The sequence below is a fragment of the Cottoperca gobio genome, chromosome 17, assembly GCF_900634415.1.
Source record: "Cottoperca gobio chromosome 17, fCotGob3.1, whole genome shotgun sequence".
Classification (NCBI taxonomy): domain Eukaryota; kingdom Metazoa; phylum Chordata; class Actinopteri; order Perciformes; family Bovichtidae; genus Cottoperca; species Cottoperca gobio.
In genome coordinates, this window is record NC_041371.1 from 18,441,019 (window position 1) to 18,464,664 (window position 23,646).

Genomic DNA, 23,646 nt, shown 5'->3' on the forward strand with positions numbered 1-23,646 from the left:
AGAAAGGGAATAAATGAAATCCACATGATTAGCAAAGCTAATGCCTACCTAATCCTTTGCCCTGTTCTCTCAAACGGATGGAGCGTACAATAAGGAGGAAGTGTGTAGAAAGGGTTATGTTGGAGCTGTGGCATAATTTTAAAGCTTAATCCATATCAATAAATGTCCTTTTATAATGTGTGTGAACTGTGATGAAAGCTTCCCCCAAGTGAGGTCATTGTGTCTGGGAGGAAATGTACGGTGACCCAAATACTTGGGCCAGCTGTCTTGCTAATGGAGTTTGTGTGTGTATGTGCGTGTTTTTACTCTGATTTCCACTCTGCCAGGCAGGGGGCGACGTGAGAGATGAGACGGTGCCCAACCTGATCCAGCTCATCACCAACGCCTCCGAGCTGCACTGCTATACTGTCCACAAGCTCTACCGGGCTCTGCTCACTGACATCTCTACGGTGTGTGTGTGTGTGTGTGTGTGCGTGTGTGTGTGTGTGTGTGTGCGCACGTTACCTGCTCTTAAAGGAGCACTTCAAAGTTTTAGGCAGGTTGTCTTGTTGGTCAGCTTACTCATTCTGTGAACCTAGACAACCAATCTGTCTCTGGCTCCACGTTGATCCTTTTATCAAACTATATTGATAAAACATCATTAGATTACAGCTTTGGTTCTTTGCCTTTACTCGCCGGGTCAGTAATTCTTCAAAATGACCTTGGTCTTGAATCGATTCGAGATTGTGCCAATTTCCGTGTGTGTGTTTTTATTCATTTATTTATTTAAATGCCGACCTTTTACAGTTTGAGATATGACCGTTTGTGGGCGGTGCAGAACATTCAATAGGAGAAGGCTTGGTCAGAAGCAATGCAGGTTTGTGTCGGGTTGGGCCTGATCATGGCTCTAAATTACATTCATCATAGGAAGACTACTACAGTAGCATGAACTAATACATTTAAAAAGCTAAATAACCACACCTTACCTTGCTTACCAACTTTACAGTTCAGAAAAGAAAAGCTATCAACAATACTTAAATGTTAAGGACCGAACCCTTGCAACGAGGTGTCAGGATAAAACTATTTAATCATAGGCTTTGACAAAGACTTCAAATACAATAAAGAGAAGACTTATGGTCCGCTAGGTCAGGGCCTACATCCATTCTGCACACACTCTCACACATACTGAGCAAAGCAGACATATACAGTAGGTCCACTCCAACCATCGTAGATCCTAAAGATGATCTTTTGTCTAAAAAGACAGGACTATATTATCCATATTCAAAACCAGCCTGAGATCAGAGCAGCAACATTTGAAACTTAACTCAAACATTTCATGCTCATCGTTTTGCATACCATATATCAGAGAACAAGCATGTAATTTCAATTTAAGATAACTGAGCAGTACAACACAATGAGAACATTTAAGATATGTTCATTAGAAGACAGATCCTGTGTCAGTGTTGAACCAGATGAAGCTGGTTTAGTTCCATGGCAGTGAGAATAGCTTGGCTTTCATTTTAAAATTGGCTGATGCAACCAAGTTTATTTTTGGAACCGAGTGAGATGATGAGCAGCCATGTACTCATCTGCAGTGTGGTGCAGTCGCCCATCTTCCAGCACATTAACTTCCAATGAATCTAGGAAAAAGTGGCTACAAGTGGCTGTTCAACCTGCTGTGCTGACCAGCAAGCCAGTCTCCAATTAAAAAAACTAAACAGCCGCAAATGTATTTCTCTATGATTATATTTGATTGTGGTTACGCAGTTGTGAGAGTGTAACATTTGTGTGTGCAGCAATCCCTGGTGCAGGTGGCGTGCTGGTGTATAGGAGAGTATGGAGACCTGCTGCTGAGAGGAGAGTGTCAGGAGACCGAGCCTGTTCAGGTGCACGCAGCACCAACACAGTTTTAAAACACAATTAAATATAATTAGAAGTAATGATTCAACCTATTGCTAAGATAGAACACAGAAGCATTTGACATTTTCTTCCACAATGCATTGGAAATAAAAGGGGATCTGAGTAGTTATTTATTATATATTATTGTATATTTTTTATATATATATATATATATATATATATATATATATATATATATATATATATATATATATATATATATATATATATATATATATAGTAGGCATCAGAAGTAATAGCTCAGCTACAGCAACTCATATTTCTTGATCAGGAAATATGAGGAAAAAGCAATCGCACATTTGATTAAAGGAATACTTCACCCACAAAGTGACCATTTGTATATCACTCACTCAGCGTCACCTTGAATTCTCGAAGTAAAGTTTAGTTTTTCTCGCATGTCACCATGGTTAACAAAGAATCAAGTTAAAGTAAATGAGGCCGCGTTTAACAACAGCATAGCTTTATCAAAACAAGCGGTCACAAACTCTCACAACTCCTGCAGTATAATGCAAGAATAATTCATCCAGTCTTATGCTCACTACTTCACAAACACATGCGTTATCACTAAAACCGTACTATTTAAAAGGCTTTATTTAGTTTTAGTTTATACGGGCAGTGCTTAAAATAGTAAAATATTGGCAAAAATACAAAAAGTACAATAATCACAGTGTAGATGTAAATTAGTCTGAAGTACCATTATAAAAATAGCCAAATTAAAATAGTATAAAATAGCAGAATTAAAATAATATAATATAGAAGAATTAAAATTGTATAATAATAGCTGAATTAAAATAGCAGATAGACGCGTTATGGTTTCCCCAATTGTTAGAGTTGTGTTAAACTTTTAGACTTCTCTGGTCGATACTTTACTTCCCTTTGTCCCCGTTGTACAAAGTAAGTTAAAACACAATCGTCACTGTGAGTCCCAGATTTCGTTTATGGTAAAATCCAGATAAAACCGTTATTAAACACGCTGGTTTAACCTTTTCAGTCTAAGGCAATATCTGACTACTCGTCTTCTCTGCTGCGAGAAGTATGAAACATCTCTGTCAAATATCCACCCTTGCTTCCCCTTCTCCTTTCCTTACTTTAAATGATGATAAAACCATTTCTTCACTTGATTTTTTCATCAACGCCAAGCAGGTCCATCAAGAAGCAAACAACACAAAATCCACAAATTAAGCTAAACCGCTTTATGGTAAAGAGATATAAAATATCACCATTAAAAGGCTAAAGTAAAGAGATATGTTTTTAGCTTACTTTTGAAGATACTGAGAGAGCTTGCCTCCCTAATGTCTGCAGGTAAAGTGTTCCATAGCTTTGGTGCATAATTGATAAAGGTTGCATCCCCGATTTTTCTTTTGGATGTTTCTGGGAACATTTAATAAACCAGTAGTGGATGATCGTAATGTTCTTGGGGGCACATAGCAGAGATGTACAGCTGTGTGTCATCCAAGTAGCTATGGAAGCGCACGTTGTGTTCTCTAATGATGTCCCCCAGTGATAGCATGTATAGGGAGAACAGTAATGGACCGAGGCAGCTCCCTTGTGGAACTCCAAAGTGGGCATCATGCTTCTCTAACACATGATCTCCAAGCCTGAGTTTTCTTCACAAATTCATGGTCACACGGGTTGAGTGATATACAAAAGGTCATTCTGTGGGTGAAGTATTCCTTTAAGAATTTAGTACACATTGCATTGACTTCAGCAACACGTGCGTGAAAAAACTAAAACTAAAACCGGTTTCCAAAACTAATGTATAAATCATTAAAGAGTACATAAGTCCAGCTCCCTAAGGTGGGCAGTCCAACGGTACATACGGTGATCGCAAAGCTGAGTCATTAATTTATCATTTGACATTTGCTTAATAGGAAATTAAAATATGGTGTCAGTCCCTGGAAATGTACCCAATACAAAAGTCCAAATTCATTCTCAGGTCCTCTCAGTCCCCAAACCTCAACTCAACGGTGTCTTTATCGTTCAGTAAATGTGATTATCAGCTTATTGAATACTAGAAGCCAGAATGTGTCATTTCTATCCCTCGTTTCAGTATTATAAATGAAATGTCAGACTCAGACCCTGTTTTGACACGTGTCTCAATCAGGTCACAGAGGACGACGTCCTGGATGCCTTGGAAACGGTTCTGCAGTCCCACATGTCGTCCCCGGCAACCAGAGGCTTTGCTCTCACCGCCACCATGAAACTGAGCACACGCATCACGGAGAATGTGGAGTAAGAGACACTTCTGTCACACACAGCAAAGTGTTTATAGTTAGTAGGATACACACACACAACAAAGTGTTTATAGTTAGTAGGATACACACACACAACAAAGTGTTTATAGTTAGTAGGATACACACACACAACAAAGTGTTTATAGTTAGTAGGATACACACACACAGCAAACTGTTTATAGTTAGTAGGATACACACACACACAACAAACTGTTTATAGTTAGTAGGATACACACACACAACAAACTGTTTATAGTTAGTAGGATACACACACACAACAAACTGTTTATAGTTAGTAGGACACACACACACAGCAAACTGTTTATAGTTAGTAGGATACACACACACAACAAACTGTTTATAGTTAGTAGGACACACACACACAACAAACTGTTTATAGTTAGTAGGATACACACACACAACAAAGTGTTTATAGTTAGTAGGATACACACACACACACAACAAACTGTTTATAGTTAGTAGGATACACACACACACAGCAAACTGTTTATAGTTAGTAGGATACACACACACAACAAAGTGTTTATAGTTAGTAGGATACACACACACAGCAAACTGTTTATAGTTAGTAGGATACACACACACACAGCAAACTGTTTATAGTTAGTAGGATACACACACACACAGCAAACTGTTTATAGTTAGTAGGATACACACACACAACAAAGTGTTTATAGTTAGTAGGATACACACACACAACAAACTGTTTATAGTTAGTAGGACACACACACAACAAAGTGTTTATAGTTAGTAGGATACACACACACAGCAAACTGTTTATAGTTAGTAGGATACACACACACAACAAAACAAAGTGTTTATAGTTAGTAGGATACACACACACAACAAACTGTTTATAGTTAGTAGGATACACACACACAGCAAACTGTTTATAGTTAGTAGGATACACACGCACAACAAAGTGTTTATAGTTAGTAGAACACACACACACAGCAAACTGTTTATAGTTAGTAGGATACACACGCACAACAAAGTGTTTATAGTTAGTAGAACACACACACACAGCAAACTGTTTATAGTTAGTAGGATACACACACACACAACAAAGTGTTTATAGTTAGTAGGATACACACGCACAACAAAGTGTTTATAGTTAGTAGAACACACACACACAGCAAACTGTTTATAGTTAGTAGGATACACACACACAGCAAACTGTTTATAGTTAGTAGGATACACACACACAACAAACTGTTTATAGTTAGTAGGATACACACACACAACAAACTGTTTATAGTTAGTAGGATACACACACACAGCAAACTGTTTATAGTTAGTAGGATACACACACACACAACAAACTGTTTATAGTTAGTAGGATACACACACACACAACAAACTGTTTATAGTTAGTAGGATACACACACACAGCAAACTGTTTATAGTTAGTAGGATACACACACACACAACAAACTGTTTATAGTTAGTAGGATACACACACACAACAAACTGTTTATAGTTAGTAGGATACACACACACACAGCAAACTGTTTATAGTTAGTAGGATACACACACACAGCAAACTGTTTATAGTTAGTAGGATACACACACACACAACAAACTGTTTATAGTTAGTAGGATACACACACACAACAAACTGTTTATAGTTAGTAGGATACACACACACACACAACAAACTGTTTATAGTTAGTAGGATACACACACACAGCAAACTGTTTATAGTTAGTAGGATACACACACACACACAACAAACTGTTTATAGTTAGTAGGATACACACACACACAACAAACTGTTTATAGTTAGCAGGATACACACACACACAGCAAACTGTTTATAGTTAGTAGGATACACACACACAACAAACTGTTTATAGTTAGTAGGATACACACACACAACAAACTGTTTATAGTTAGTAGGATACACACACACAGCAAACTGTTTATAGTTAGTAGGATACACACACACAACAAACTGTTTATAGTTAGTAGGATACACACACACACAGCAAACTGTTTATAGTTAGTAGGATACACACACACACAACAAACTGTTTATAGTTAGTAGGATACACACACACACAGCAAACTGTTTATAGTTAGTAGGATACACACACACACAACAAACTGTTTATAGTTAGTAGGATACACACACACACAACAAACTGTTTATAGTTAGTAGGATACACACACACAGCAAACTGTTTATAGTTAGTAGGATACACACACACACAGCAAACTCTTTATAGTTAGTAGGACACACACACACAACAAAGTGTTTATAGTTAGTAGGACACACACACACAACAAAGTGTTTATAGTTAGTTACTCACAACCAGTGAGTTTATGGTCACTTTGCCATGTGTTGAGAAAAAAACATTTATTAAGGAACAAAAACCCCACGCTCTGACATTCCCAAACACTGTCGACCTGCACATGAGTGCTACAACATAGCAGCACATTTTTAGTGAAGGCTAAAAAACTAAATCAACTTTAAGAATTAGCAATTCATCAACATAAAAGGAGTGATATGAATTTTGCCACAGCGCTTCTGCTCACTAAAACACTTTGATAGATGTTATGAAATTTTAAGTACCAGTTGAAGTTTAGGACATGATTGGACAAAGAGTTTTAAAGGTTAAACAACTGCTTGTCTTTGTCTTCCTCACTTCACCCCGACAGTCGCATCAGAAGCATCGTCAGTATCTATGGCAGCTGTATAGATGTGGAGCTCCAGCAGAGGGCAGTTGAATACAATGCTCTGTTCAAAAAATACGACCACATGAGGTATGGAGCAGCATGAGGAAGTCAACTTTTCCTGTTCCTTACAAAATCATTGAATATACTATGTTTCTGTTTTTTCCCATCTATGTTGTAATTACAGCGTTCAGGATTTTTACAGTTGATATTGATATAAAGAGCTGAGACGTTCTCTCTCTCTCTGCAGGGCGGCAGTGCTGGAGAGGATGCCTGTGATTGAAAAGAACTCCCCGGGTCATACCAACGGAGAGTCAATGGGGGACGCCATTAAGGACATCCAACCAGCCAAAATGAAGCAGGGAGAGCCACTGTTGGCACTGCAACCTGCTAACCAGGTGAGTTACGTCGGCACAGATGCATGTTCTAGGACAACTTAGTGAAGACTGGACTGATGACCTCTGTCAAGATTTGCCAATTCAATTTCTCTGTATCTGACCTCTTTTTCGTCCTATTGATTTTCAAGTGTAGGCTTAAAACGAAAAGGAAATCTGTTTTTATGTGATGGGCTTATTCTAAATATTTTAATGTTACATATTCCTGAAGTTTCATGTTAATAGCTATTAGCGCTGTACTGAATAGTTTGAAGGTTCATTCATCACCTGTAATACAAGGCGGTCTAACTACAATAACAAAACAAAAGAAGTGGGTTTTAGGGTTGCCAGATATTCAAAGCTTCATTTGAAAACCTCACTAGAAGCTTCGGTGCAGCTCTATTAGAGCTTATAGCTATTCAATGCTGTCTTCCTCTTTTTTCTATGTTTGTTGTTCAGAAAAAGATGTATTCAAATAACCTCCACGCAGCCCTGCTGTCCTTTTTGAAGTTGCTTTGAATATTCAGATCAATGTGTTGTGTTCAGGTTAAGATTCCAACGTGCTGTCTGTTGTTCCCCTCAGGTGTGTGACCTGCTGGACCTGCTGGGAGGCTCTGAGGAGACTCTGCAGCCCAGCCCAGCTACAGGCCCTGCAGTGCCCGGCCTGCTCATCAACACAGCCAGCACTGCTGGAGGAGACCTGCTGGATCTGCTGGGAGGGTTAGAGCCTGCACTCCTAGCACCAGGTGTGACCCTTAGACACACACACACACACACACACACACACACACACACACACACACACACACACACACACACACACACTCAACATGGACATTAACTAGAGAATGCAAAATTCAGGGGACTGAAACTTGTGTTTCCTGCTCTGGATTGGGCCTTTAGATAATCTCCGAGTGTTGATGTTTTTTTGTTACGCTAAATCAGGGGTGGGGAACCTTTTTCCTATCAAGGGCCATTTTCTTTTTTTTTCTTTTTTACAACATCCTTCGAGGGCCATACTAATTATTCATACTCATAACTCATAATTTTTTTTAAAGACGCAGCCCATTCATTTCACTTTTCTTTCATGCTGTGTAAAAAAGCAACTTTTTTTATCCATGTATCTTCTGTTTTATCAGAAAACAATCCTTTATTAGTCCCACAACGGGGAAATGTAGTAAAAAGGCAGTACACAATAATTAAATAGAATAAAAAATAATATAAGTACCAAGTGGTTGATGGAAAATAAAGTGAGTATTGTAAATGGCAGTGATAACTGCACAGCAGTGGTGGAACAGTCTGTTCTTGATGTGGTGGTCTACCTCTCTATCTTTCCATGTTTGTATGTTGCAGAGAGCTGCTTGTTGGGCCAAACTCCGCCGAAGAGCGATAACTTTATCCAAACGCACTCGTCCTTTCAGCTCGTGCAGTTTGTCATGTTTCGTGCTGTAATGATGCTCGAATTTGTATTATTATTTCATCACCGCAAGCGCGTCCACACAAACTAGGCACACTACTACTTACACAAATAAATAATCGTTCGTCCATTTCTCCTGGAAAGTGCGACATTCCGCATCCACCGTTCTCTGTTTTTACACTCAGCCTTTCACACACACACACACACACTGGTGGCAGAGGCTGCCATACAAGGTGCCTCCTCATCAGTAGCGATAATCACATGCAACCAAACACCGAGCTGGGATCGAACCACTGACCTTCCTGTTGGTTGACAACCACTCCTGAGGCGCCGCTGCACCGTTATGCCTCCGTAACAGCGGCGTGTTGTCTGTCTGTCCATCCGCCCGATTCTCGTGAACACAATATCTGGAGGGAATTTCTTCAAATTTGCCACAAACTTCCACTTGGAATCAAGTACGAACTAATTATATTTTGGTGGTCAAAGGTCACTGTGACCTCACAACGTTTTTGGCCATAACTCAGGAATTTATACCTCAATTATGACATTTTCCCACAAATGTCTAATAAGATAAAATGATGTAGTGATGACATTTTGGACAGACAGATATATTGGTTTTAAACTAACGCATTATTTTATAATCTGTGTTTCCCATAGCTCCCACAGTGCCGGTGTATGAGAACGAGGGTGTGACGCTGACACTGAGTTGTGAGAAACAGTCAGACACAGGCCTGACAGTCACACTCACAGCCTCCAACTCCACTGACTCAGACATCAGCAGCTTCACCCTGCAGGCTGCAGTGCCCAAGGTTTGTCTCACTAGCTGTGATAAAACACACTATGTTCTCTCAGCTCAAACCAAAAAGAGCTTTCTCAGTCGCCGTGGCTGTTTGGCTGCCAAGTTTCACCAGAACATTTAGCAGCTTGTGGCAGAATATACATTAAAAAAAATGTTTTTATCACATCCACAGATACTACTACTACTACTACTACTGTCTCTCTACATGTGTCTCTGCAGGGTGTAGGTTTTTAGACCCTGTTATGTTCTCAGTGGTAGGCATCAGTGCAGTAAATGGACCTGAACAACATGCATGTGTTGTGGTGCTTTAAACTTCAAAGTTACATTTGATCTCTCCCCCCCCCCCCCTCTCTACAGAGTGTCCAGTTACACATGAAGGCTCCTAGCGGGGACTCTCTTCCTGCGCGAGGAACAGCTAAGGTGACCCAGATGGTAGTCCTCAACAACCCAAACAAGGTGGGTTTGACACACACACACACACACACACACACACACACACACACAAAACTATGACTCCCATTTGTCAGTAAGAGCAAAGTCGGGTCAATCAGGAGTGTGATCAAGCTTTATCAGTAGATACCGATAGCACTATCGGCGAGTGTGTGATATAACAGTATAATTTATCAGCTGATTTAGGCTACACAGGAACAACAAATGTAGCTAACCGAACTGTGCTGGAAAAACAGTGTGTAGAGCGACACATTTTCACATATAAGTGTTTATTTTGACCAAATGAAAACAGTGGAAAGACGAACCAAGACAGTTTTGGTGAACTTTATTTAGTTTTTGTCTGAAACTACGTCGGGGGCAGGCGGCGCGCCACACACGTACACACACCTGCGCCCACGGAAAAGAGCCAAACTGAACGGGCCACTCCTGGTAGTAACCGTACCTTTTTAAATTCCAAATATACCAGAAAATATATTTTTTAAGACAAGCAGTCTCATAAACCTTTTGATTTTAATTTAATGACAAAAACTTGAAAATCATGACCCATCCCTATTCCGGTATCGGGAAGGAAAAAATGGTATTGGAACATTTCTATTAATAAGCAAGAGAGAAAACAACCCCCTGAAAATCAAAGTTCCTGTAGTGAACATTAGACTGAATCTTCACACTTTATCTCCGAATGTTCACATAACTCCCACAAACCTGTTGTTGTATTTGGCAAGAACAAAATAATTGCCGTGTGTGTGTGTGTGTGCGCCATGTGGCAGTTGCAAATCTTGTTTTGTTACTCCCATCCCAGTTGAAGCAGAGCCAGTTGAAGCTGCATCACACAATTAAATCCTTCCTCCTCCTCCTCCTCCAGGTGAACCTGAAAATGAGGGTCCGCATATCTTACAGCAGCCAAGGATCAGCCTTTCAGGACACAGTCCAGATCGACTCCTTCCCTGGACTCAATGCTGCCGGCCACTGACAGCGGCCATTCTGCAAACAGGACTACGACAACAGTCTGTGGATGAGTCAGCAGGCCCTCACTGACGGAAGTTTATTTTATTTTTTTTGCCGTCACACCCTCTACATCGCCGTCCAAAGCTGCTGTTTCTGAAATCCCTGATTTTGTTGGTGTTTTTACAGCTGAAGAACACAGTTCTTTCACAGGAAACCGCAGCCTCATTCATGAACTCTCATAGTTTCCCCCTCCTCTGGAATCCAAGCGTTAATGTGACCGATGGCATTATTTAATATGGCACAATCTTTGGAATATGCCCGTATAATATGGAAATATTAAAATATGAGTAGTTTTTCTGCGATGTTTTGCAACTGTTCCATTCAGGGGTTGTTTTTTTTTAAGCTGATTGAAGTTGTTTCACTCCATAAATATGTACTTTCCTGTAGCTCCTGTCAGTCAGTATGCAACACTAGATCAATTGTCCTCGCGTTTATTCCCTTTGAAGTGATTTCCTTTATAAAGTATTTGCCTTTACCATCTTAACTTTGTTGTAACATTTACTAATGGCGCACTATTTTAAAATGCTCTTATCCAGTACACTTGATTTTACTGGGAAACACAGGTACGTAAATTACCGATTTGAAGTGTGTAATATTTTTAATGCCTCATTCAGCTCGTTGAATCAGAGTATCCTCCTCTTAATTAATTCTCCTGTGCCTTTCATCCCCTCAAGAACTGAGGTTTTCTCATGTACAAAAGTAATGCATTTAATATTTGATTTTTAGGTGGCCGAGAAATGGTTTTAAATGTGAGTGGTGTAGTCCTTTTAACTCAAGCATGCTTTTCCTGACCAGTATCTCCTTGTCTATTGTTTACAGAGGCTCCTGAGTTATTTTATTATCTGAAGACTGTGTACAGTGATAAGAGAAGAATGGGCATGATACTGTCTACAAGATGTATATTTCAGATTTTAAGTATGAGCACAAGAGTTTTAAGTCTTTGGAAAATCTTAAATGCAACCCTTTGTTGTAGAAGGACAAAACTGTGTGCTGTAAAACACACGAGTGTTGCGCCTCAGTAATTTGATGTAATTTGAAAAATAACACTCTGCAAACTGGATGTCACCAATGGTGCTCTAAATGGATTTCAGTGCAAACCCTACCAGACTGTTTCAGATCACTACCTTAACTAAAAGCTCTAAAGAAAAGACCAGGATGAGTATTCTGTTAATTGCTGGTAAACGGTCTTTAAATCTTCTGTTTCACGTCATTTTCTAATAAAAAATCAGTTTTCAGAATCCTCAGCAGCGACTTGTCTTGGTGTCTGTGCTCAGTGTGTGTGTATTAGAGGATGACGCTTAAAAATCAACTTCAGCATTTATTCACAAGCAAAAAGACCACAGTGTTTTCAAACTGTCTTTAGTACTGCATGGGGTGCCTGCAAACTCAAAAAGCCAATGTGGGTTTCCAAAAAAAAACATCTACAAAGGAATTAGAACGTCCTTTTTTTCTCTTTTGTTGCTGTTGGTTGATTTTTTTTGTATGCGTCGGCCCGGGAGCGTAGGATTTCAGATCTGTGCTGAAACTTGGTTAGACGTTGACGGACACCTAAAGCGTTGGCACTCAGCCGGCCCCATGACAACAGCGACTCATGACAAGGAGGAGAGTTGTGTGTAGGGCCTGTGGAGCGTTGAGCCGCCTCTTAGCGCCAACACAAGATGGAGCACTGAGCCTCCCTGGATCTTGTAGTCTGCAGCTGTCTTCTCATCATTCCTGGGAATACGCGAGAGAGCACAAAATGGTTTAGAGAAGAAACAAGAGCATCTCAAAGTTCTAGTTCACGAAGGAAGCACTCACATCTGTTTTCCGCTGTAGATGAGTCTCTGTTGCTGCGGGGGGATCCCTTCTTTCTCTTCCACCCTTTCTTTAATTCGCTCCACCTTTAATTACACAAAAACAAGACATTAAGAAATGATATGGTGCCTTGACAGTATACAGGTTAGCGTGACATCTTTCCATGTCAGAGATATATTTCACCTTGTCTGTGGGCTCTATGTCGATCTCTATTTCTTTTCCGGTGAGAGTCTGAAAGGTAATGTTAACATGATCACATCAAAACAAGCTTTGGTTTCTGAATATTTCACATAGTCTGCAACATAACTTTTCAATTAACAAGGCATAATTAACAGGGAGAAGAAACATCTCAGACGTTTGCACACATTTCTCAGATTTTGTGATCAGGAATTTCAGCGAGTGCAAATGTTTTCAACATGTCCACACATTGCATTTTGACAGTTTTAAGCAAAAGGGGTGCCAGCTGGGATATTTAGATCGGGATAACTGATAGCTAGGGCTGCAACTAATGACGTCCAAAGTGACGTCTTCAAACGTCTGGTTTTGACCGACCAAGGATCCAGAGTATGTGTGGCATTTTGCCTAATAATCACCTTAAATGATTGTTCCATTATTTATTTTCTATTTTCCGTTCAACTATTAGGCCTAGATTATGTTAACATATCTAGTATTAACAGAAACTGGTGGCCAGTTGTAAAGTTATTATCTATAGGGCATGAACTCATCTTTTAGTCCTCCAGCTCACATAGTCTTAGGGTCACACATTGTGTTGTGACACCGGCCAAGGAATTGGCTGAACTGCTTTGGTGGTTGCATTTAAGTTAGCAAGCTATCAAATAACAAAGCTACTGAATGGCGACGGGTATTAATGTTACTCAAATAGCAGCATGTTACTAGCTCTTCTTAATATTAAACCAAAACTCAGGCTAAAAATCAAACTTGTTTAGCATAAAATGAGATATGAACATTTACATATAAAAAACGACTGCCCTCCGGCCCAAAAATAAATTTACGGACAGTCAATGATGTTAGCGGGCTACCCAACAACAGCAGCTCCGAGCCAGCGAAGAAGTGTAAGCGTAGATAAAACAATGGTCTTACCTTTACTTTGATCAGCATCTTGAATAAACAATATACTACAATTTGAAATAATATGAACTGTTTTCTAACCAAAACACTTGATATACCAGTGAATTACAACCTACTTGGCTGACTTGAATTTACTTCCTGTGTACAAAGCTAAATGCTCCGGATGTGATGGCGTCAAAGAAGACGGAAAAGTGGTTCCGCTCTGAAAAAGTAATAGTATTCATATTATGGACATTAATATTTAGAGGTTTTTACTTAAAATAAATGTTACAATATCAGGTTGCAAAAAAACACTCCATTAAAAGTCAAAGGAGACTTTCACTCAAGTAAAAGTATGTCATGAGTAAAATAAATTACATTTGGATCAATATTACAGACAACAACATGTAAGCACTTTAATATTGTAGCTGGTCGAGGTCGAGCTACTTTTTTACCAATATAACTTTCTGTTGATTGGTTTCATCTGAATTATTGTATTTTATTAATAGATCATGTTTGGTATGTAAAATATTATTCTTAAAAAAAAATGACTATGTAGCTGTCAAATAAATGCAGTAGATTAAAAAATAAAATTCAACATTTGCCTCTGAAATGCAGAAAAGTACACAGATAAATCAAAATTCTACTTAAGTCCAGTACTTGAATAAATGTACTTGGTTACGTTCCAACACAAATTGTCAAAAGGAACACCCTACACTATATATGAAATTGTGAGTAAGTATAAAAACGCCCCCGTATTAGTAGACAATGAGCAAATGCTGCCATGCTCTCACACAGATGTTGATCGTTCAGCTAATTAGATGGGAAGGCTACAAATAGTGAAACAGCCATTGGAATTTAGATCATTCAGTCATGGTGACTCAACGCAACCGCTGTGTGGCAATCCTGGCTATTTGTGCAATGGCGGTTGCTTATGCAGGTATTTTTTGCACTTGTATGTAGAAATGTCATATTTTAAAGTGTTGGATGAGCAGTGACATCATGATTATTTATTTGCAGATATCAAAGTAGTCTGTGGGAAAGGCTCAATAAAGATCACATGGAAGATCAGTGCGGAGTTGGTGCCACATGCCTCTCGGCTCTTCCTTGGAAACTGCATGGCCTCTCAGTTGACTGTTCTTCCCAGCGGAGAAGGAGCAGCACAGTTCAACTACCACTATACTGACTGCAAATTTAAGAGAGTGGTAATGTCAATGCTATTTAACTAAAATACCTTTCTGGCCTCTTTTTTAGTGAGTGTACTAAGCTGTTTTCTTTCTACAGACGAAAGGGAAACATCTCATCTACCGAAATGAACTAACTTTCAGGCCACACCAGAAGTCAAAACCTGCTACTTTTGTGTACCCCATTGAGTGTGTTTATAAAAGGTAGGTGTATCTTTTCGAATGAAATTCCAGTTTGACGCTGAACTATGAGATGAATGATTCCATTATGTTTCAGACCTGTGGGGTGGGTTCCTTCTTTCCTGAACCCTGGGTCTGGTATTTCGGAAGGCAGAGGCGGGCTAGAGTTCCACATGGCACTCCTCAATGGTGAGTTCACACACACTACCGGATACAACTTACTCAAAGACTCATGCTAAGCATTCTTTACTTTCCCCAAACAGATCAATTAACCGGTGTAGCAAAGACAAATGTCATTCCCCTTGGCTCGTTCATGCCAATATGGGCGGCAGTCGAACAGAGGTCCCATCAGCCCTTGCTGCTGCTCATAGAGGAATGTGTGGCAGCCACTACGCAAGAGCTGCAGCCCAGCAGCCAGGTTTACCCCATCATTGGCAATAAGGGGTAAGATTCAGACACTGACTTTCGATTGTTTCTGGAATTAAAGTCTTATTGCTTATGTGAATTTCTTTTAAGGTGTCTTTTGGAAAGCACGAAGGGGCGCTCTTTGTTCCTCCCTCGGTACCACTCTTCTTCAATCGTCCTCTACCTGCAGTCCTTCAAGTTTGGTCTCGGAGAGGAGGTGAGAAGATAAATGGAAACTGCTCTCAGGAACAATTTGTGCCCAACAACCAATTCTGACAAAGTTTCATGTGCTCCCCAGGTATACATTCACTGTAAACTGGTTGCATGGGATCCTGAAGTTCTTGCTGAAAGCAAGAAAGCCTGCCACTACATAATGGAAAATGAGAGGTGACAGATTAAGGGTTTAATATTTTGGGACGTATGTTTACCAGGAGGAAGCTAGTTTAACATAAAACAAATAACAATGCAACTAGAAGAAGGCGGATAATCTCATCTAACTCATTAAAATGTTCTGTATTTCTGTGTCTATGAAAGTGTTTCACCGCTGTGCTGGTATAATAATCTATGATTGCTCCTTTCTCAGATGGGAACTACTGGACGACCCCTCCCAGAGCTCAATCTGCAGCTGCTGTTCTTCAACCTGCCTGTCCCGCTCCAAAAGAGGAGTAGAACTGGGTATCACTTTTGTTCTAATTTGGGTGTTTTTTTATTTCTTAGATTGTGCTTTTACTTGCATGACTTAATCTGTCATTTATTTTCTTTGTCAGAACCCCACAGCTTTACTCTCAATTCGGTGTTGGGACCCCTTATCATAATGGATTCGACTCACCCAAATGCCCACAATGCATCGGAGATATCTGTTACTGGAGCTGACTCTCAGGTGTAATGATGAGCATTTTAGTTTAAAGTCTTTGTCTTAAAAGACAAAAGTAAAAGTTGTCAACATTTTCTCAACAGGAAGCTCAGTCTTCGCAGATTGAGACTCCATGATCCTGCACAACAGAGGGGCCTTTAAAAGACTACCGCAGCCTCCTTACCTACGATTTTTACATGATCTCAGTTTGTAGATTTAATTTGTCTAATGTCGTACATCCATCTTAAACCCTCTGAACAAATAAACTTGGTGTAAACTCAATTGAGATTCTCCTTTTATGTTTTTCAAGTCTTGATCATCACAATTCCAGGAAAAGATGTTAACTTGTATCCAGCGTTTGTATTTAAATCCTAGTCTCATGACTCTTGAGCTGAGCCATAATCTGCTATATTATTGCCTGATGTCCATGTGGTCAATCGTTCAGCCAACTAATTGCCCGGTTTATCACTTGATGTTTACAATATAGCTGTTTCAAGGGAATTGACACCTAATAAACCAACTTTTGCATTTTAGTTGTCTCTGCAAAGCTATACTTTATATTTTTTTTCAATTCTAATAATGTGTCCTTCAGATCAATCTTTGAGTCACGTGAGTGAGGATCTAGCCCCTGAATGCATCCCATTTTACCTCAAACGCTGCAAATTGTGACATAAATTCTGAATACACTTATACGCACTATGCGGCCATATTTGACTCAAACCTCTTGATCAATCCTAAACTATAACTCTTTTGAAAGCCTTGTTCTTACGCTCTCAAACCCAACATGGAAAACAAAGGCAGTTTTATTTGTTACTGTGTATCGCCCTCCTGGTCCGTATTCTGAATTTCTATCTGAATTCTCAATTTTTATCAAGTTTAGTCCTTAAAACAAAGTAATTATTGTAGGTGACTTTATTCATGTTGATAGTGACAGCCTTAATAAAGCATTTATCTCTATTAGATTCAATTGGGTTCAGTCAAAATGTACATGAACCCACTCACTGTTTAAACCACACTCTGGACCTTGTTCTGGGATATGGTGTTGAAAGTTTATCAGTGTCCACATAATCCTCTTATCAGACCATTTTTTAATAACTTTTGAAGTCCTGTTACTGGACTACAAGCCAGTAGGCAAAATATCCTACGCTCAATGTCTATCTGAAAGTGCTGTGACTAAATTTAAGGAAGTGATTCCATCAGCACTTAATTCAATACCAGGAATCAATATCAATATAACAGAGGACTCCAATGCTAACTTTAGTCCCTCCCAAATTAATCATCTTGTTGATAGCGCTGCAGCCTTACTGCGAATAACACTCGACTCTGTCGCTCCTCTAAAGAAGATCAGAAAACAGAAAAAGAAAGCTCCATGGCTTAATTTACAAATCTGCAAACTAAGACAAAAGTTGAGAAATCTTGAAAGTAAATGGCGTTCCACTAAATTGGAAGAATCTCGTTTAGTCTGGTTAGAGCATCTTAAAAAGTATAAGAAGGCTCTCTGTAATGCCAGAGCAGCTTATTACTCTTCCTTAATAGCCTTCTATTCCTATATCTCTCAGTAGTGACGGCTTCATGAGCTTCTTTAACGATAAAATTATAATTATTAGAGACAAAATTAATCTCCTCCTGCCCTCAATTGGTAATGACTTAACTTCAACCTCTGGAATTTCAAAAACATCTGTAACTCCTGAAATATATCTAGACTGTTTTACTCAAATCAACCTTAACCAACTAACTTCAACAATCTCATCGTCTAAGCCATCAACCTGTCTTTTAGACCTGATTCCAACTAAACTGTTTAAAGAAGTTTTACCCTTAATTAACACCTCGTTATTAAATATGATCAACCTGTCTCTATTACAGTATATCTCAAAAGTGAGTACACCCTTTAGATTTTTGCAAATATTCTGTTATATCCTTTCAGGGGATAACATTATCCTACTGAAACTTTGATATAACTTAAAGTAGTCAGTGTGCTGCTTGAATAACAGTATAGATTTATTGTCCTTTGAAAATTACTCAGTACACAGCTGTTAATGTCTAAACAGCTGGCAACAAAAGTGAGTACACCCCATAGTGAACATGTCCTAATTGTGCCCAATGATGTTGTTTTCCCGCCCTGGTGTCATGTGACTCGTTAGTGTTACAAGGATTCAGGTGTAAATGATAAGCAGGGCTGTTAAATTTGGTGTTTTGGGCACAATTCTCTCTGAATGCTGGACAACATGGCACCTCATGGCAAGGAACTCTCTGAGCGACTGAAAAAAAGGATTATTGCGCTTCACAAAGATGGCCTTGGCTATAAGAAGATTGCCAACACCATGAAAATGAGTTGCAGCACAGTGGCTAAGATCATACAGCGGTTTTCCAGGACAGGTTCCACTCGGAACAGGCCTCGCCAGGGTCGACCAAAGAAGTTGAGTCCACGTGCTCAGCGTCATATCCAGAGGTTGGTTTCCAAAAATAGACGTGCGAGTGCTTCCAGCATTGCTGCAGAGGTTGCAGAAGTGGGATGTCAGCCTGTCAGTGCCCAGACCATACGCCGCACACTGCATCAAATCGGTTTGTATGGCCGTCGCCCCAGACAGAAGCCCCTTCTGAAACCGATGCATAAGAAAGCCCGCAAACAGTTTGCTGAAGACAATGAATCCAAGAACATGAGTTACTGGAACCATGTCCTGTGGTCTGATGAGACCAAAATAAACCTGTTTGGGTCAGATGGTGTCCGGCGTGTGTGGCGGCACCCTGGTGAGGAGTACCAAGACAAATGTGTTTTGCCTACAGTCAAGCATGGTGGTGGCAGCATCATGGTCTGGGGCTGCATGAGTGCTGCCGGCACTGGGGAGCTGCATTTCATTGAGGGACACATGAATTCCAATATATACTGTGACATCCTGCAGCAGAGCATGATCCCCTCTCTTCGGAAACTGGGCCGTAGGGCAGTTTTCCAACATGATAATGACCCTAAACACACCTCCAAGATAACAACGGCCTTGCTGAAGAAGCTGAAGGTTAAGGTGATGGACTGGCCAAGTATGTCTCCAGACCTAAACCCAATTGAGCACATGTGGGGCATCCTCAAGAGGAAGGTGGAGGAGTGCAAGGTGTCCAACATCCGTGCGCTCCGTGATGTCGTCGTGGAGGAGTGGAAGAAGATTCCAGAAGCAACCTGTGCAGCTCTGGTGAATTCCATGCCCAGGAGGGTTAAAGCAGTGCTAGATAACAATGGTGGTCACACAAAATATTGACACTTTGGGCACAATTTAGACATGTTCACTATGGGGTGTACTCACTTTTGTTGCCAGCTGTTTAGACATTAACAGCTGTGTACTGAGTAATTTTCAAAGGACAATAAATCTATACTGTTATTCAAGCAGCACACTGACTACTTTAAGTTATATCAAAGTTTCAGTAGGATAATGTTATCCCCTGAAAGGATATAACAGAATATTTGCAAAAATCTAAAGGGTGTACTCACTTTTGAGATATACTGTATCTGGCTACGTACCACAATCCTTTAAAGTAGCTGTAATAAAACCACTTCTTAAAAAGCCTAGTCTTGATCCAAAGGTTTTAGCCAACTATAGGCCGATATCTAACCTTCCCTTTCTCGCTAAGATCCTTGAGAAAGCAGTTGCAAAACAGTTATATTATTCTTTACATAATAATAGTTTATTTGAGGTTTTTCAATCTGGATTTAGAGTTCATCATAGCACAGAGACGGCACTGGTGAAAGTTACCAATGACCTTCTATTGGCATCAGACAAAGGATTTGTCTCTGTTCTTGTCTTGTTAGACCTCAGTGCTGCTTTCGACACTGTTGATCATGACATTCTACTACAGAGACTGGAACATTGTGTTGGCATAAAAGGAACCGCACTAAGCTGGATCAAGTCCTATTTATCTGAGGGATCTCAATTTGTTCTTGTTAATGATAAATCCTCCATGACAGCCAAAGTCAGTCTTGGAGTTCCGCAGGGTTCTGTACTTGGACCGATTCTATTCACCTTATATATGTTTCCTTTAGGCAATATTATAAGGAACCATTCTATAAACCTTCATTGTTATGCAGAAGATACCCAATTATATCTATCAATTAAACCAGATGAAACCAATCAATTGGCTAAACTTGAAGCATGCCTTAAGGACATAAAAACTTGGATGTCTAGCAACTTCTTGATGTTAAACACAGACAAAACTGAAGTTATTATACTTGGCCCTAAACGCCTCCGAAACGCATTTTCTAATGACATAGAAGCTCTGGATGGCATTTATTTGGCCTCCAGCACCACTGTAAGGATTCTTGGCATCATCTTTGATCAGGATCTGTCTTTTAACTCCCACATAAAACAAATCTCAAGGACTGCCTTCTTTCATCTACGTAACATTGCAAAAATAAGACACATCCTGTCTCAAAATGATGCAGAAAAACTAGTCCATGCATTTGTTACTTCAAGGCTGGATTACTGCAACTCATTGTTATCAGGTTGTCCCAAAAAGTTGCTTAAGACTCTTCAGTTGATCCAAAATGCAGCGGCACGTGTATTGACAAGAACAAGGAAACAGGATCATATTACTCCTGTATTAGCTGCTCTGCACTGGCTCCCGGTAAAATACAGAATAGAATTCAAAATCCTTCTCCTGACTTACAAAGCAATTAATGGTCAGGCTCCAGCATATCTTAAAGATTTCATAGTACCTTATAAACCAACTAGAGCATTACGCTCCCAGACTGCAGGGTTACTTGTAGTTCCAAGAGTCTCTAAGAGTACAATGGGAGCCAGAGTCTTCAGCTATCAAGCTCCTCTCCAGTGGAACCAGCTTCCAGTTTGTGTTCGGGAGGCAGACACACTCTCCACATTTAAGAGTAGGCTAAAGACTTTCCTTTTTGATAAAGCTTATAGTTAGGGCTGGCTCAGGTTTGCCCCTAGTTATGCTGCTATAGGCTTAGACTGCCGGGGGACACCTCCCTACTCTCTTCCTTCTCTTCCTCTCTCCTCCCCTCCCTCTCTTCTTCTCCCTCTCTATCTGTATGCATTTATGTAAATGTATGTTACTAACTCATCACCAGGAGTTTCTGTGTCTCATGTGGCAGGTTGCCACTGATAAAGTTTACGTCAGGATCAGGAATCGTGGCTGCGCCTGCTGCTCTGGTCCTGCTGGACACCGGGAAGCCTTTTTGACATTTTCCTGGATTCATCCAAACTTTCTCATTTTCAACACAACATCATTTTCTGTCAAATGTTGTATTTGTACTATGTTGTTTATCCTGTACATACAACATCTATTGCACGTCTGTCCGTCCTGGGAGAGGGATCCCTCCTCAGTTGCTCTCCCTGAGGTTTCTTCCATTTTTCCCCCTTTAATTATGGGGTTTCTTTTAGGAAGTTTTTCCTTGTGCAATGCGAGGGTCTAAGGACAGAGGGTGTCGTAACCTGTACAGTTTGTAAAGCTCACTACAGACAAATGTATAATTTGTGATATTGGGCTATACAAATACATTTTATTTTATTTTATTTTGATTTGATTAGACTTAAACCTATGAAATGACTCCACTTTGTATTAAGTCTTAAGTCTGAACTTCTCATTAAAAATCAGATTTTGTCTTAAAATAACATGGGATTTTCTTTCTGGCCATAAATATAGACGAGTACAAGGGCAAGTGTTTACATAGTAAAAAGATGACATGACTGCAACTTCACACTAACGTAACTCTTATTATACAGATCTGTATGGCTATACTCTCTCACTGATAGCTTAATGTGTGCTGCCTACTGCATGGTTGCTAGTATAGTGGTAAAGAAAAATAGACCATGATTCCTTACATTAGCACTTAGCGGGGTTGTTGTAAACACAGTAGCTGTGTAATAGTAGTAGTAGGTGATTATTCATTGCTGCATGAGAGAGAGGACGCTGGCGCTGCTTGTTCGCCGCTTCTCCTCCTGCTAGTTCTAGTTTAAGTCTAGTTTAAGTCTGTTGTTAGATGTTACCTTTAAACATCTAACTTATATCTTCTGCTGACTGCATTTCTACTGAATTACAAGCCATGTTTGGATAACCGCTGCTACCTGTTGCTGGCACTTTCCACTGCTATCGACAGCTCCCGGACAACTAACGCTAGCTTGACTAGCTAGCAGTCTGTCGGCTTCCAACGAGCCAGTTAGCTCCTACTGTCAGCTTCCTGTTACCAGTGGGCCACAATACGTCCACCACTGTTTCACCACCGCTAATGTGAGGTATCCCCTGGACAGCCCTTCAGCTGTTCCGGTGCGATTAGCCCTTGTTGGCTAGGACCGCGGCCTCCACAACTAGCCTTCAACTAGCTTGCCGGCTAAACTGGTACTTGGAAACGGACTGCTTCTCCCTGCTTCATCTCCTCCTGCCATGCTACGGATAACCATCTTGCCTTGCCTAACAGTTCTCCATCTCTGGCTTAGCCATTATACACCGCAGTGACCTCAAATTGACCCCCATCTCTCTGCCTGACCTGTCCTCATTTGAATGCCTTGCATTTAAATGCAAACCCCCCCTTCCCCATGACTATTCTCCTCATCTACCGCCCACCCAAGCCAAACCCAGGCCTTCATCTCAGAGATAAATTAACTTCTGACTTCACTCTGTACCACATCTGCAAATACTGTCATACTTGGGGATTTGAACATTCATGTCGACAAAACTAAAGTCGACACCATGCGCTCTTTTCTCTCCAGCTCCTCCGCTCAGTCTGTCCCTGCTGTCAACCCACAGCCTGGGATGTTCCTGCTTCTTCGCGTCTTCTTGGAGATCTCTCAGCAAGAGGTTGAGGACGTCATCTGCAGGATGAAACCTTCCACCTGCGCACTGGACCCTTTTCCCACAGCCCTGATAAAATCCAACATTTGTGCTTTAAGCCCCCTGATCACCAAAGTCATTAACCTCTCGCTCCAGACTGGTCATGTCCCATCGTCTCTAAAAACTGCCGTCATCAGACCTCTTCTCAAAAAACCCACCTTAGACCCGGATGTCCTCACCAACTACAGGCCCATCTCCAACCTGCCATTTTTATCAAAGGTATTGGAAAAAGTAGTTGCAGCCCAGCTTCAGGACCATCTCAAAGCCAACTACCTCTTTGAGAAATTCCAGTCCAGTTTCCGTTCCGCCCACAGCACCGAAACATCTCTGGTCAGGGTCACAAACGACCTGCTAATGGCGGTGACGCTGGCTCCCCATCTCTCCTCATCCTCCTGGATCTGACTGCAGCATTCGACACGGTCGACCATCAGATCCTCCTTCAGCGCCTCCACGACA

At 40.4% G+C, this 23,646-nt stretch overlaps 3 protein-coding genes across 3 annotated transcripts in view; 2 read left to right on the forward strand and 1 right to left on the reverse strand.

Annotated features, from left to right (window-relative positions):
* Nucleotides 1-12,119, forward strand: part of ap1g2 (adaptor related protein complex 1 subunit gamma 2) — a 23,271-nt gene extending 11,152 nt beyond the window's left edge. The window contains exons 14-22 of the mRNA XM_029453388.1: nt 327-449; nt 1,776-1,865; nt 4,004-4,131; nt 6,816-6,920; nt 7,081-7,228; nt 7,788-7,950; nt 9,279-9,430; nt 9,778-9,876; nt 10,733-12,119. Coding sequence (XP_029309248.1) covers nt 327-449; nt 1,776-1,865; nt 4,004-4,131; nt 6,816-6,920; nt 7,081-7,228; nt 7,788-7,950; nt 9,279-9,430; nt 9,778-9,876; nt 10,733-10,840 — 1,116 coding nt within the window. The 3' untranslated portion in view covers nt 10,841-12,119. The remainder of the gene's footprint in view (nt 1-326; nt 450-1,775; nt 1,866-4,003; nt 4,132-6,815; nt 6,921-7,080; nt 7,229-7,787; nt 7,951-9,278; nt 9,431-9,777; nt 9,877-10,732) is intronic.
* A 61-nt stretch (nt 12,120-12,180) lies between these two features.
* Nucleotides 12,181-13,929, reverse strand: nedd8l (NEDD8 ubiquitin like modifier, like). The gene is made up of 4 exons (XM_029453389.1): nt 13,771-13,929; nt 12,853-12,900; nt 12,673-12,755; nt 12,181-12,588 (listed from the first exon to the last, which is right to left on the reverse strand). The coding sequence occupies exons 1-4, from the start codon at nt 13,786-13,788 to the stop codon at nt 12,465-12,467; spliced, it is 273 nt and encodes a 90-aa protein (XP_029309249.1). The 5' UTR covers nt 13,789-13,929; the 3' UTR covers nt 12,181-12,464.
* Nucleotides 13,930-14,538: 609 nt separating this feature from the next.
* LOC115022737 (uncharacterized) lies at nt 14,539-16,641 on the forward strand. Its single transcript, XM_029453817.1, has 10 exons — nt 14,539-14,677; nt 14,758-14,942; nt 15,022-15,125; nt 15,199-15,290; nt 15,365-15,545; nt 15,618-15,723; nt 15,805-15,893; nt 16,090-16,181; nt 16,274-16,386; nt 16,464-16,641. Exons 1-10 carry the CDS (start codon nt 14,611-14,613, stop codon nt 16,494-16,496), a joined length of 1,062 nt encoding a protein of 353 aa, XP_029309677.1. The 5' UTR covers nt 14,539-14,610; the 3' UTR covers nt 16,497-16,641.
* The last annotated feature ends 7,005 nt before the right edge of the window (nt 16,642-23,646 follow it).